This window comes from Quercus suber, unplaced genomic scaffold (assembly GCF_002906115.3).
Source record: "Quercus suber isolate HL8 unplaced genomic scaffold, Cork oak 2.0 scaffold_35, whole genome shotgun sequence".
Taxonomy (NCBI): Eukaryota; Viridiplantae; Streptophyta; class Magnoliopsida; order Fagales; family Fagaceae; genus Quercus; species Quercus suber.
In genome coordinates this window covers 1,182,942-1,198,538 of record NW_027069500.1, presented here as the reverse complement: position 1 = coordinate 1,198,538, position 15,597 = coordinate 1,182,942, and the positions used below count along the sequence as shown (strand labels likewise).

At 38.9% G+C, this 15,597-nt stretch overlaps 1 protein-coding gene across 1 annotated transcript; it reads left to right on the top strand.

Moving 5' to 3' along the window:
• The first annotated feature begins 972 nt into the window (after positions 1 to 972).
• Positions 973 to 14,095, top strand: LOC111998029 (BTB/POZ domain-containing protein At3g05675-like). Its single transcript, XM_065770754.1, has 3 exons — positions 973 to 1,057; positions 11,229 to 12,307; positions 13,578 to 14,095. The coding sequence occupies exons 1-3, from the start codon at positions 973 to 975 to the stop codon at positions 13,854 to 13,856; spliced, it is 1,443 nt and encodes a 480-aa protein (XP_065626826.1). The 3' UTR covers positions 13,857 to 14,095.
• The last annotated feature ends 1,502 nt before the right edge of the window (positions 14,096 to 15,597 follow it).

The window sequence follows — 15,597 nt, the reverse complement described above, 5'->3', positions numbered from 1 at the left end:
GCTAAGAGTTTTGCTTCCACCCACTTAGTGAAGTAGTCAATCCCTACCACTAAAAATTTCATTTGTCTGGTTCTTAGTGGAAAATGACCTAAGATATCTAACCCCTATTGTGTAAAGGGCCATAGGGCCGTCATTGGGGTAAGATACTCTGACGGCTGCCTGGGGATATTACTGAAGCGTTGACATTGATCACATACCTTGTCGTAAGCTTTTGTGTCTACTTGAATGGTTGGCCAATAATAACCTGCATAGACGACTTTATGGACCAGTGCCCTTGCTCCTGAGTGGTTCCCACATGCCCCTTCATGAATTTCTCTCAACACATAGTTTGCCTCGTCTGGGGCCAAGCATCTTAGATAAGGCTGAGAAAAGCCTCTTTTATACAGCACCTCGTCTATAAGGACGTATCTAGCTGATCTAATTCTCAACTTTCTAGCTTTGTCTCTCCCTTCTAGAAGCCTTCCATCTTTTAAGTAAGCCACTATTAGGGTCATCCAATTTTTTTCTTCTTCTATCTGCTGTACTTCTGGAAAATCTATGCTTGACATATACTGAATTTCATCCAACTCGTCCATTGAGTCATTCACTGAGGCTTCCTTCGCTAAGGGGTCTGCTTTCATGTTTTCTTCTCTTAAGACTTGAATGAAACTAGCTTCTTTAAATCTTTTCACAAGGCGTCTTACCTTATTAAGTTACTTCTTCATCCGCTCTTCCTTTGCTTCATACTTTCCATTCACTTGACCTATAACCAGTTGAGAGTCTCCATGGACAAGTAGTGATTCTGCCCCCAAGGACTTTGCCAACTCTAGCCCCTTAAGAAGAGCTTCATACTCTACTTCATTATTGGTTGCTGAATATTGCAAGTGAACTTTATGCTTCAACTCGTCTCCTTTTGGGGACTGCAAAACAACTTTTGTCCCTCTTGTATGTAGTGTAGATGACTCATCCACATGGACAACCCATCTCTGAGCTATGTCCAGCTCGTCTCACTCTGCTAGACTTGGAGTGAACTCTGCAAGACTTGGAGTGAACTCTGCAATGAAATTTGCCAACACTTGTACTTTTATCGCACTTCTTGGTTGGTTCCTGACATTGAACTCACTAAGTTCTATAGCCCATTGGACTAGTCATCCTGCGACCTCTAAGTTATTCATTGCCTTCTTTAATGGATGATCTGTCAAGACATTGATGACATGAGCTTGAAAATAATGCCTTAACTTCTTTGAAGCTATAACCAAAGCAAATGCTAGTTTTTCCATTATAGGATATTGTCCTTTCGTCCCTCTTAGTGCTCGGCTTGTATAGTAGATTGGCTTCTGTACCTTTCCTTCTTCCCTGATCAATGTTGAGCTTACTGCATGTGGGGACACTACCAAATACAAATATAATTCTTCACCAAGTACGGATGGGCTTAACAGAGGAGTTGTAATGAGGTAGGTCTTGAGGTCTTGGAACGCTAGGCTTGACCACTTTAGTAGGGATAACAATTTTTGTTTGACCGGCGAGTACCCGGCCCGGCCCGACCCTAATGGGCCGGATTTTACCCGGTCCAATTAGGAATAGGGTCGGGTATGGGTTTAAAAAAAAAACCGAAGCGAGTCCAGGTTTTATTAAAAAAACCCGAAACCCGACCCAAAACCCGGCCCGATAAAAACCCGGTATACCCTATATGTATATATATATATATATATATATATATATATATATATATACCTATAATCTAACCCTAACTAATCCCTCATTTCTTCAGCTCACTCTTCACTCTTCAGCAGCCGCTACAACCCACTCCCACACTCCTCCCTCCCTCCACATAACTCACTTAGCCCATATCCTAGAATACAAAGCACTTCTCTCGGCAAAGTCCCTCATAGACGACCCACAATCAGCCCTTTCATCATGGAACGCCACCACGAACCACTGCACATGGACTGGTATCACGTGCAGCGACACCACTCACCGCCACGTGACATCTCTTGACCTCTCCGGCCTCAACCTCTCCGGCACTTTCTCCCCTGACTTCGCCCACCTCCACTTCCTCACGAACCTCAGTCCACCCTCCCTTTCGGCCTCTCCTTCAGCTTAGTCCGAGAGGGAGGGTCGACCCTCCCTCACTCGTCTTATGTTGAAAGGATCAGTTGCTTTTGAAGGGATTTTGCTTCAATGGTCTTTGTTTGTTTTGAATTTTTCTAGTTCTGAAATTTATAGGTTTGTTTTATAGGTTTGAAATTTATGTTTGTGTTCTTGCTGGAGATCGATTTGTGTTTGGTTTAAGTTGATTTTGTGTTGGTTTCTCGTAAAGATGAGAAAATTTGGGTTTGAGTTGTGATTTTGTATCTGGGTTTTATGATTTGAGAAAATCTAGGTTTTGTGGTTTGAGAAAATTTGAGAAGATCTGTTGCTGGACTTGTATTTGTGTTTTTGCTAGAGATCAGTTTATGCTTGTGTTTTTGTGTTTGGTTGACAAGAAAGAGCAAAAAAATGCAAGAAAATCTGGGCATGTGTTCTTATATTTAAGATCTGGGTTTGAGTTCTTAAGTGTTCTGTTAAAGATGAACACAGCTCTAAATTGATGTATTTTTTGGATTTTAATTTTGTTTTATATTTTTTTAAATTTGTTAAAATTGATAAATTAAAAAAAATTAATTGGTTGTAGATGATGCATTTTTAATATTATTTTAATGACCATGTCGGTATTCTGAGTGCCTGAAACAGGAAAAAGACTATGTGGGATCAACTGAGGAAAAAAAATCAAGGCTTAAATTTTTTTTTTTTTTTTTGGTTAGGCCACGAATTGGGCCCAATTCCTAAATGGGGCTTGCGGGGCCCAGCTGGAGCGGGTCCGGGCCCCGAAAAAAAACCCGGTATTCTAAACGGGCAGAGTCCGTGCCACTGGTTTTGCCCCGCGGGTCGGGTCCGAATATGGAAAAACCCAGCCCGAACCTGACCCGTTGCCATTCCTACACTTTAGATTTGGATGACCTGTGCCTAGCTCTCTTCTCCTTACAACGACTTGGAAGGTTTTCCAAGTCAATTGTTTTAGATAAACTTTTTCTTTTGTCACCAACGGCTGGACGAGGCTGGGATTGGGCCCCCTGCCTACCTTCGTCCATCATGGTCGTCCGTGGAAGAATGGGCACTTTATAGAACAGTCATCTATAAAAAGGTCGTCCATCAACAAAGATACTTAGACGACCCCCAGACGAGGATTCTAAGCATGTTCCTCTACACAAGTTAATGAAGTGAACCATATGTTTCTATTCCAAAGCATAAGTAAAAATTGAAGTTCATTGTTACAAGTTCTTACTAAATACTTCCAAAAATGGTTATGAAAAATAAGATCAAATAATCTAACTTCCATGGCGGTTGTGGAAGTTAACCTCGAATCCTTCGACCTCCTCAATGATAAGGGAAGTTACTAAACAAGTAATCGCTTCTAGTGTGCACTATATAAACACTCATTCACGACAAGAAAAGCTAAGTCTGAAACATTTCCCAAAAAGTTGGAACTCTAGAATTTGAGAGAGAAACTAACTTAATCATCGAAGGGTTCTTGGCCGGTCCACACCGGTCACATTTGATTGTGTGTTTTCTTTACAAGCCTTTCAAGTAACTACTAGATCATTGACACCCGGAGCATTCAGCCTACTGATTTTCTATGCATTATCAGAAGTCTTTTGCTTTTTTTGAGCTTTTTATTTTGGGAATGAGGGAAATGAAGGTGTGGTTAAAGTTTGTTGGTATGGTACTCGTATTAAGGATAAAGAGTAAGGCTTCAACCACATCTGGTCTAACTATGTTCCAAAAGGATTTATAAAAGGTTGGAGACAGTCAAGGTGGGCACTGACAAAGGCTTCATATGTGTTAGTGCATGTTCAACTTCTGCTGCTGTGTATTTCTGGGTTAGAGCTGAATTCATTTGGGACGTGACCTTTGATGGAGCAGCAAAGGTGAAAATGTTTCTGAAGTAATCAACCATAGCTTCCCCAATTTTCTGACCCCCTTCAATTAAGAAACCATCATCCAGAACAAGTTTGGAAATATAGTTTCTTCTATTGCGCTAAGTTGCACGACTATGGAAGTAGCTCGTGTCAAAATCCCTTGACTTAAGCCATTCCACACGTGAACATTGCTGCCATAGGATGTCTTCTTTTACCATTAATTCATACACCTCACCTTTTAACTTTTTAACCAACTCATGGTTACCTCCAGCCATGGACCATGCTTCAACATGTGCCAATAGTTTCTTTTTTTGGCTTAGCAAGTTACGAATGTTACCAAAGGAAACCCGGTTCCAAGTTTGTAAGTGAGTTTTGCATGCATCAACTTAGCAAGTTAATCGATCCATTGGACTACTAGAAGAAATACTTTCCCACACATTTTTTATAACCCCTTCATAGCGCTCATCCTTCAACCATACCACTTCAAATCAGAAAGGGTGATTACGTTTATAAAATCTGACATTTTCATCGTCTAAGTTGATCCAAAGGGGACAATGATCTAGGTAAATGATGGGTTGGGACCAAGATGGTGTTGCCACCCCTCTATCAAGCCGGATCCAAGTAATTTCCCCATCAAATTAGTTGTTACACCAGGTGAATGGTGGGCCAACAAAACCCAAATCAAGGAAGCCACAAAATCCAATGCACCTTTGAAATCCACCATTTGTCGTTCTCTTTGACTTGCCCCTCCTTTTTTTTTTTTTTCCAAACCTCACTATCTCATCAAAATCTCCACACAGAGCTAAGGTAACTCCATTTTGAGGTAATAGTGTTTAGTAGTGCCTAGGAATGTTCCCGGTTGGCCGTCACTGGGTTTCCATTAAAACCCGTAAATTGCCAGGCATCATCCACTCCTGGGTTCACTACAACATCAATATAGGTAGGGGAGGAATCCAACACAGGAAGATCAACTCCATTTTTCCAAAACAAAGCAAGACCACCACCCGAATTGATCGTTGGGACAATTAATACGTTTTCAAGATGTAGTTTATTTCTAAGGTTTTTTGATGAAAGGTTCTTTGGCTCTGGTTTCTATGAGAAAAGTATGGTTGGAGAGTGCTTTCTCACCAATTCAATGAGTTTAGGAACTGACCGTGGTTGCCCCAAGCCTTGGCAGTTCCAGTTTATGCAATTCATTGGCTCGGCTAAGCTGTTGAGCAACCGCCGTTGTTGTTTAGCATCATTTTGGAGGGTTTGTCTCTTTGGTGCATGAAAGTCTTCAGGGCAAATGGGTTCTCTTCGTGATTCAGGATCATGCACAATAATCTCACCTTGTTGGGTTTTTATTTCCCTGATGAGGCAAACCCAAGTAGATTTTGGGCCATTTGGTTTTGTGTGTCTGGGAGTAGGGGTTATGTATGTGGGCTTTAGGAGTGTGGGTAACCCAACTAATGGGCCGAGGTGAGGTTTGGGTTTTGTTTGGTTTGTGGGTTCCACTTTAATCACAGGATTAATTATGCCCGAGTCCCACGCTGTACCACTTTCAAAATCATAAATGGCCGTTACATTCTTAGAGGTAGTAAATGTGCCTGGATTGATGCTGGAGTTGGTGCCCGATTCGTTGTCAGTAACCGTTACGGGTTCCTGAAAATCCGGGAGTAATAAATGATTAGTAACGTTTTCGTCTATCGAATCTGGCTTGTCTGGTCGTTGGTTGGCCGTAGTTGGTTTGTCAGGGGTTACTAGGTCTAGATGGGCAATGCCTTTGTCTTTTGTTGCTAACGTCCCTAACTGCTAAGTCTCGAGGTCATCACATTCCTTTGTGGGAGGCACCAATTTGTGTGGTTTCGCACCGGAGACAATGATAGAGGTTTTGCGAGTTGACAGGTCCACCTCTGCCCTCAACCATTCCCCATAATTTTGGTCAATTTTGTCAAAGTACCTTTGCTTTGTAACCACCGCTTGCAATCCCAATCATCATGGGATACATGACCACACTAATAATAGAAGTTAGGGAGACGTTCATACCTAAGTGCCGCCCATCCAATGGCCTCTCCCTCTGACCAGACCTTCTGTACTTGACTAAGAGGTTTTGTGATGTCAATTCACACCCTGACTCAGAGACAGTTGCCCTTACCAACTTCCTCCTTAGAATCAGCCATGTGGAGGAGTTTCCCCAGCGATCTTCTAATATATTCCTTGACTGCTGGTGTTAAGAAATGGATCAGTAGATCATGTATCTGGATCCAAAAGGATGTAAACTGAAAGCAGAGATCTGAAATAGGGACATTCTTTTGAACCCTTTCAAAGATGACCAGATGTTTTTCGTATGTCCACAACTCATGCTTTACAACCTGTTGGAGATCATATTAATCCTCAAAATCAAAGAAGAGTGTGTTATCACCCATGTCTTTAATCTTGAAATCGTTCTGTGTTCTCCAAAAAGGCTTAAAAGTTCGCACAACTGAATCGATGTTAACCACCCATTTTGTAAAGAACTTTGCAGCCAAGAGAAACTGGGGGTTCAGTGAATCTTTGGGACAAGAAATTCTAGATTCCTCCAAATCTGAAAGGGATAGGTTCTGCCATAAACTTTCTAAAGAATCCATAGGGGCAATCAGGGGGATTGTAAGAGATGAAAGCCCTATTGTATTAGCAGCACTATAGGGGATGTGGAAACCTGTACTGGGACAGGGATAGAAAAGCTCTACTAGAGATCGTAGTAATTAGCGTAGCTAACCCTAGGAGCACAAAGAGCGACCTTGTCACTTAAACAATTAATTGAGTTTTTAAATTGGCGTTTGATTCAGCCATTCAGGAAAGTTCTTTTGTAGGTCCAATTTGCTGTAAAATTAAAGTAATATAATGACAAGCAGCCATGTGCTAGAACTTAGAAATGGACATGTTTAACACAATTGACTCCATTCGCCTCATTTTACAATTTTTTAAAGCAGCACTTATCCTTGGTAGATGGAGCGCATCTGTCACCGCATTGGAATGGAGCCCTCTAATCAAGTGAAGATTGTCTTCTTGTACGCACTAGCAGTAGCAGCACTTACCCAAATTAATCACTTAACCTTATCCACTTCATGATGTGAAAGTGTAATGAGCACTGGTTTGAACTTTGATTTGATGAGCCATCCCTATTCACTTGTCATGTTAACGCACTTCAATTTGTCCGGCCCTACAAGATTTGTACACGCAACAAAGTATGCATGGCCATTTTTAACCTCTTAATAATGCAACTATGGTTGGTCCCTATTAAAATAAAAAAAAATGCAACTGTTGTTGGTCTCTATCCTTGTTGCATGCAAAACTTAGTCTCAAAAAAATGCCAAGAATACAAAAAATTTCACAATTTTTACCATAATTTACTACGTGGCGAGTTGTATGAAGTGAAATAATAAGTCTACACTTTCATTACTTGCAACTCATTATGTGGCAAACGTAATGACATTTTTTGTGTCCCTAGCACTGCTCCTTAGTTTTTTTAAATTACGTGCAACCAAGAGAAAGACTCTTAATTGTTAAACAGTCCTTCAAAAAGCTGTAGGCAATCTTCTTGTATGTCAAGCTTGTATTTGACTTACGGTTATTCTTAAAAGTAAGCATAATTTATGGACAAAGTTTAACTCTAAGTTGGTTTGAAAATAAAAAAAATCACCCACTACATGATCAATAAAATGATTATTGACGTACGTTTTTAGTCTGGTGATCTATGTAACGAGCTATGTAACTTGTCCTCCAAAAATCTTGTTTTTGTACTTCAACAAGCGATGTGGATAACTTGAAAGTTTAAGTGATAGTTCAATAATAATAATATTTTTTATGTTGCCTCATGTCTATAGTCCTACCATCTCCTCCCAAACTTCAATATCATTATTGTGTATTTAATCTGAAAGGGTAAAAATTCATTAGGCTTATAGTTTAAATTTTTCAGCGTGTTTGTTTTGGCTAAAATATGTTTCCCATTTTTGTTATATGACTTATCTAAAAATGTTGACCAAACTGAAAATGATACCGATTGATTGTAAAATCAACTATTTGCGGAGTGTAAATTGTTTTACTGCCTTAAAGGGACTTAAAAACAATTTAAAACTTGCAGTTCACAATAGATCCCCATCTCACTTGTCATCGCAAACCAACTGACCCATTGCAACCCCCTTTATCTCTCTTGCCTTTGATGGCCAACCCATCGACCCACCCAATCCCCTTGGTGATCATCCTATCGAGTATCGACCCAACAACTCATGAGTCCATGACCTAGTAGTGTAGATGTGTGGGATAAGGGATTTGATTTTGTGCAGGTAAGTATTGTGAAATGATTTATGTGGTTGATTTTGTGATATTGTGGACTAGTTAGCATTGTAGATTTATGTTTCATTATTTTTCATAGAAGCATAGAAAATATTTTATAAAATACTACAAAACACACAAAAATCTTAAAAACATTTTCAATTGAAATATATTGTAAAATGAAACAAATAACTCCTAAGTATTAAAAAAAAGGCCACCGGCAGCATCCACATTAGTGGAGTCATAAATTTAGCAATATTACTCTACAAAAAGTTACTTTATCTATTTTACCTTCCCACTTTACATTATACTCAACATCAATAGATCTATATTTTTAGCTACTTAATTAAAATAATAATAATAAATCATTAAAAAGTAGTGTGAACACAATCAAAAGAGATTTTTTTAATATTAAAAAGCAATAATAACACAACAATTTAATAATAATAATAATAATAATAATAATTGTAGGGTTAGGATTTGTGGCCCAAGCCCAAAACAATAAATTTGTAGAGTATGGGTGAAAGAGCTAAGTTAAGTATTGGATTGACAACAATGAATCACCACTTTTAAACACAAGCCAACATGACTTTACACGTAAAACCTGAAAATCCGAAGAACTATCTTATTGTTTATCTGATGAACAAAGGTCTTAGGGTTACAGTCAAGTTCTCTCTTCCTCTTTTTCTTTTGTTCCTCCCCCTTTTTGTTAGGAGCCTTCTTCCTTTATATAGCCACCCTTCTCCTCATCTCCATCGTCCACTTGTTCCTCATCCACGAGTTTGCTTGAGTACACGTCACGTCAAGCATCTTCTTTTAGCTCTGCATGAGTGGCGGTAGGTTAGGATGCACTGTTCAGGGGTCTTCTCCACATAAATGCGGCCAGAAAAGTTGTTGCAGTGTATTAAATACGGTGGTAGCAGCTTTTCCCTTAGATATTTCTCCATCCTTATCGTTTCCCAACATACTCAGAGCTTATCTTGATTAGGTGGAGTCCTCGGAAGGTTATTTTGGCCTTTCACACACAATTGATTTATAATATTTGCATCAGAGGATTACAACCTCTTCGGATAGGAGATATCCTCTTCGGATGGTAATAACTCTTCCTTCTGAGGGTCTCACTCCCAGATGGGCCCTGCCTTTTCCATCTCCTCCTTCTCGGCCTCAAAAATAGCTTTCCTATGAGCTTTCGGCCCATTATGGTGGCTTGGGCCCTTTTCCCCCCACAATAATATATATATATATATATTTTTTTTTTTTACATATGAGCTACAATACACAGTCAAAAGTAACTGTGGAGCCAAAAAATATGGTTTTGGCTTCACCAATGTAGCCACATTTTGGTATTTAGCGGTGCTAACTAAACTGACACTTCCTCTCGTTTACATATTGCTTAAAGATTTAGCATGCGTTTGCATAGCACATTTGTAGTGTTTTGCGTTTTAAAACTCAAACCCACGGCACCGTAGTAGTTTCAGCCAACAAATGAAGACTCACGGCATATTATTTGCTACAATATTTTGCTACTATTCATGTTTTAAAATTATTTTATTATAGTGTTTTCAGTTTTCAGTCAAATAAGTGATATCCAATCATACCCTTAAAGAAGAAGTAACCTCTAAGCATGCGCTCACGCGCGTAGGCTCTTCTATTTTTTGAGTAAAAGTTAATTTAGAGCATTTATTATAATTTAGGATTACTACATTTTTCAATCACACCCTTAGGTTTTTTTTTGTGATTGAAAAATGTAGTAATCCCAAATTATAATAAATGCTCTAAATTAACCCTTACTAAAAAAATAGAAGAGCCTCATGCGCGTGCTCAGAGGCTAGTCTATATTACTAATAACATGATTCTTTATTTGGGTTTCATCATTTTGTATACCAAAATATCCTCAAATTCATATGTTTAAAAAGATTAAATAATAAGGTTAGATATGTAAAGGTACTAATTTAAACACTCCTGAATTTTAGATACTTATCTATATCCCTTAAAATTAGGCACTTTCATTTCTCCTCATTCCTTCTTACTCAAGATTTTAAAATTAGGCACTTCCATTTCTCCTTATTCCTTCTTACTCAAGTTTTCACAAAATAAGTATTTAATTTTGCAATGACATATTTTCAAGTTTGACAAAATAGGTATCATAAGAGTTTCCCATGCTATTGATGTAGCAACATAGTTATTTATATCACCTAAATATGCAATCTATAAAAATGCAGCTTTATTCAAGATAAATAGGTGAGAATTATCACCTAAAGCTGTAAAATTATATTAAGGACAAAAAAAAAATTACAGAATTATTTGCGGGTACATAATCTATATCACCTAAAGTTCCAAAATTATCACCACCAAATGTATGTGGATTACATAAAACATATTAATGTTAATGCCTAGTTATATGTTCTCAAATCGTCTAAGGTTTGTTCTTTTTCTTGACCTGCATACTTTGAACTTGAATCTCCAACACTTGCAGCAACAACTATTGAATCTCCAACAATTGTAGCAGCAACCCTAGCAATTTATTTAATTGTTAGGTTTGATTAAAATTGATTAGTAGCTAATTTTGAGTCCAATATCAATGTCTCACAAAGTTGGAAATAGGATTAAGGCTTGGTTGATATAAAAGAAAATTTAAATAGTATTAATTTCTTTACAACACCAAGAATACCGTTTGAAAAGTCCACACATTCTCTAAGTTTAATATCAAACAAAAGCATCCATTATTTTTTTTAACCCATAAGAAAAAAAAATTTAAAATACATATATCTGGAGGCTTCCTTTATAAGCGAGTCACGACCCACGACTACCCACCTGTCCACTCCACGTGCATCCCTCCATTACCACAATCTCGATATAAATAAAAACCCGTTACAAAATCCTTATCCTCTTCCCTCCCTCCCTCCCTCTCTCCCTAACAAAGAAAAAGAAAAATCCCAAATCACCTCACCAAAAAGGCAAAAAATGACAATCGGTTCCTCCAAGAAACGGCAGCGCGTGCTCCCCACCTCCACCCCCTCCTCCTCCTCCTCCACAACCTCCTCCACCATAACCACCACAACCCCCACCACCACCACCACCACAAAACTATCCGCCTCTTCTTCGAACTCTCCCCCTTCGACTCCTCCCCCACCCCCATCACCTCCACCAACGAAAACAGCATATACGAAAATGGCATCCAGACTCAGATCTACCTCCACTCCCACGTCCTCCACCGCTCCAAATACTTCTCCGCCCTCTTATCCGACCGCTGGCAAACCCAATCCCAAACCCAAAAACCGTTAAAACTCAATCTAGGCATCCCACCGACCCCTGCCTCCCTCCAATCTTACATAACCGTCTTTGAACTCCTCTACACTCCCGATCTCTCCAATTCAATCGATTCCGTCTCCACGGCTCTCGATCTCCTCCCAATCGCCCTCGAACTCCTCTTCGAAGATCTCGTCAAATCGTGCGTCACTTACCTCGAGTCCGTGCCGTGGACCGAGGCCGAGGAGCAGCGAGTTCTGAGCATCGTCCCTTTCTTGAAGCAGGACGAGAGCCAAGAGCTCCTCTCTCGGCTCTCGGCCCCGACCGAATCCGACACGTCGGAAGAAATGCTGCACTCTCTGGTCTCGTCCGCCATCAACACGTACCCGAACATGGCCTTCGTCAAGGCCTTCGTGGCGAAGCTGCTTCGGGACTACTCGTCTCGGGAGTCCGCCAAGCGGGTTCTCGAGGCCGAGTTCGAGAAGTGTATCGGCGTTGTTAAGGAGTCGCTCGAGGACTACTCGAGCCCCGATTTTAGAGGCGATCACAACGAGACCGAGGCGATACAGAGGCTGAATCTTCACAAGGCTATGACTAATGGGAAGCATTTGCTTTGGCTGATCGAGAGGATGATTGAGTTGAGGGTGGCGTATTTCGCAGTCAAGGCGTGGAGCGAGCAGGCTTCGTTCACCGCCGATTTGCAACGGGCGTTTCGGGATGATGCTTGGCGGAATATTGTCCCCGGTTTGCCTGCTGTTGTGCTTAGGTGCACCTCTAAGCTCGCCAATGCTGTCGCGGCCGGCATCATTTTGGCCACTAAACAGGTATTTGCTTGCTTTGGTTATTAACTTATTGTTATCATTATTATGAAATGTACTTGAATTTGAGTATATGTGAATTTATTAGCTCTACATTGCACACATTATGGTATTGGTTGATTGAGCTGCGTTTGTACTTGTGATGGGTATTCGTGGCGGGCATGATTTGTATGTTGATCGATCGAGTTATATGTGATTTTGGATTTTGTTTTTAAAGCATTGATGTAGTAGTCTCTGCAAATTTTGGCAATGGTGGCAATACATGACTAATGTAGGGTCATAGGTTAAGTATATGGACGCACTTAGGGGGATTTTTGACACTGTCGTGATTTTATCCATCTGGGCTGTCACACATGATTCGGTGAAGCCAAAGATTGAGGTTAAAATAACGTTGATTTGTTTAAAATGATGACATAAAACAGCTTTGTTCTCTAAAATAGTTTATTGGGTCTAGGTAGTTGGTGCTGGATCTGGGTTTCTTTTAGATTTGGGGGAAACATAAGCAGTTGGAAACAGGAGTGGAACATCGGCTAAGTATATTTGTCCAGAAGATAGGTGGTGGTATGTACCAGACTAGATGTATAATGTATTCTATTCATTCTTGGTCAAATCGGCATTGTTGTGCCTCCTACTGTTAATGGCTCACCCAATATGAGGAGTGCTCGGTGACTTATTTTGTCATGATATGTCCATTATGTCTTTGATGTTTCCTTTGTCACCATTGATCGAAAGGCGGTTTTCATGGAGAGTTGATGAATTGGGGAAGTAGTTCTGTTATTCACTAATTTGGATTCCAAATCCCATATCCGGTGTCATGTTTTTGAAGGAGAAAATGATAGTAAGAAGCTAAATCTAACTTCTAAATAGTTAAGATTTGGAATGAAGCAAGTTAAGCACCAAAATGTGCTAAAATCCTAGTTTCCTTAGTTTTAGTACATGTGAAAGTTTTATCTTTGTTTGCCATTTCTTTAAGGTTGTCTCTATTAAGCCCATATCCCTCTTGGCCTTCAACTTGACTATTGCAAGTTTTTGGTCAGAATTATCATAACAGGACTTTTTTGTAACCTTGGTGGGTAGTGGACGTGTAATCCCTCTCAGACATAGGTTTTTAAATTGTTCTTAATGTATTCTGAACATCTCTAATGCTACTCAGCATATACACCTATTTCACCACTGAAATAACACTGAATGCTATAACCGCAAGTGAGCACTTTGATGGAATGATGAATCAGTTGAAACTAAAAATCATATGTTTTCTTGTTCTCATATGTTTCAGGTTAGAAAGAAGCTTGTGAAAGAGTGGCTTCCTGTTCTTATTGTTTGCAAGGACAATGTCTCACCTATGTCGCCCAGTAACAAATCACTGTACCTGGAACTGGAAGAGACATTCCTAAGAATAATCTCTACGCTGCCCATGTCCGATTCACAGGAGCTGTTGCAGCAATGCCTCAGCTTTTCAACCCGAAATGTTGATGATTGCCCTCACTTGTTAACAGCATTCAACACCTGGTTCCGCCGTGCTGCCCGACCTCCACAAACAGACGACCTCTATTAGAAAGTACTGGTGTTTATGTTGTGGATATAGATTATTGTTGCATCATTTTAATGCTGTCATTACCGAGGTTTAGTCTTTCCTGTCAAATATTGTGCATAGTAACCAGTGTTTAGATGGAACTTTGTCTGTACTGTGTATATAAACTGGAGGTGAACTTTGTGTGTACTGTGTATATAAACTGGATCATTCTTATCTCCGCAAGGACTGCAACAGAAGCAAGTCTGTATCCATTTGAAATCCTTCCAGATATCTTTCTGTCCATCTTTAGTGATAATGTACCTGTATGAAAATAAGTTCCATTAGCAAAGATCTATTGCCAACTGAGGCTGCTGCTTTTGAGTGCAATCTGAGGCATTTTATTCCACTTCCCACACGAAAATTTGAAAGCCTGACATATAGCTTCTGCACCTAAATGAACGGATTCTATCCCCGAAACAAAAAAAAAAAAAAAGTCGATCATTCTTGTTGTTAGAATTGAAAAGATGGCTGTTCATTTTAGCCATATTCCTATTGCCAAGAATTGAAAAGATGTCCGAAGATTCAGTGGTGCACGTGTTATTGAAACATAATTTTGTATGTAAGTTTATGAATTTAAAAACAGAACAATGCCACCAGATTTCAGTATTGTATTTATCTATAATTTCTGCTCCCAGTTCTGTTAAGGAAATTTATGAATTAGTGAAACTGAAACGAGGAATATAACAATTTTTATATAATTCTTGAAATAGAGTCCCACTCTTGTTTAAGTGTATTTCAAGTTGAGAATTAAGTAATCCAAGTTTCGTTTTGCATGTTCCCCTTACACATCTTGATAATAATGCCACTCACCAAAGGCATGGCTGCTAATTTGAAGCCACTCTCCCAACGAGGCAATAATTATGTCACACATTTGGCATTTGCATAATCTCTGTTACAATTACGCGGACTCATAATGTAAAACTCACTTGTTATAAGTGATAAAAATGCATATACCCAATACACAACCTTTTTCAATTCAATTAAGTATATTCTCCGGCTTGTCAAAAATACGCATATCAATCCCCTAGACAACAATAGGGATATCAATTAAACACGGAGGGTAGGAGTTAGAACCAGGGCCGGCTCTAGTATGAAAGCAAGGCGGTCACCTAAGGCCCCTAAGTAGAAAAAGGCTCCCAAATTTTGGCCAATAAAGTAAATTTTTATATTATAAACTTATTCATTAAGCCCAAAAATATTATCCAATAAATAAAATAACATTTTATCAAATAAAAAACAAGAAAAAAGAGAGAAAAATGCTACGTCCACAACATTTTTCACAATAAATCTTAAGTGACAAGTTGTTACTGGTTGTTATTAGTAGGGCAAAAAGTAATTTAAATTCAGTGGTGGGTTTAACATAAAACTAGTAACAACTTAATATTTAGAATTTATTGTGAAAAGATTCTCAAAATAACATTTTTCACAAAAAAAAAAAAAAAAAGCAATACACAAAATTTCACAATATTTTTCACAACAGTTGAACTGGTAAACTTTTACTAATTTTCATCTATGTCTATAATTAACATCACATTTTTACTTGTCATTACCAATCTACCACATCAACAAAAGTTTTGTCAATTTTTTTGTGTCTATAGATTTTCTAAAGAAAAAAAGATTTGGTTAATTAATAATTTTGCATCAATAATTTTACATCTAAAACAAGATAATGGAATTTAAATAATATTAATTTTTTTTTTATGAAAAAAGTCATATTTAAATA

Excerpts from the sequence above, each read along its gene's own strand:
- LOC111998029 (XM_065770754.1), top strand. The coding sequence starts at position 973 with ATGTCCAGCTCGTCTCACTCTGCTAGACTTGGAGTGAACTCTGCAAGA. Across the intron at positions 1,058-11,228 it reads AATGAAATTTGCCAACACTT|CGCGTGCTCCCCACCTCCAC; the intron begins GTACTTTTATCG and ends AAGAAACGGCAG. Across the intron at positions 12,308-13,577 it reads TCATTTTGGCCACTAAACAG|GTTAGAAAGAAGCTTGTGAA; the intron begins GTATTTGCTTGC and ends CATATGTTTCAG.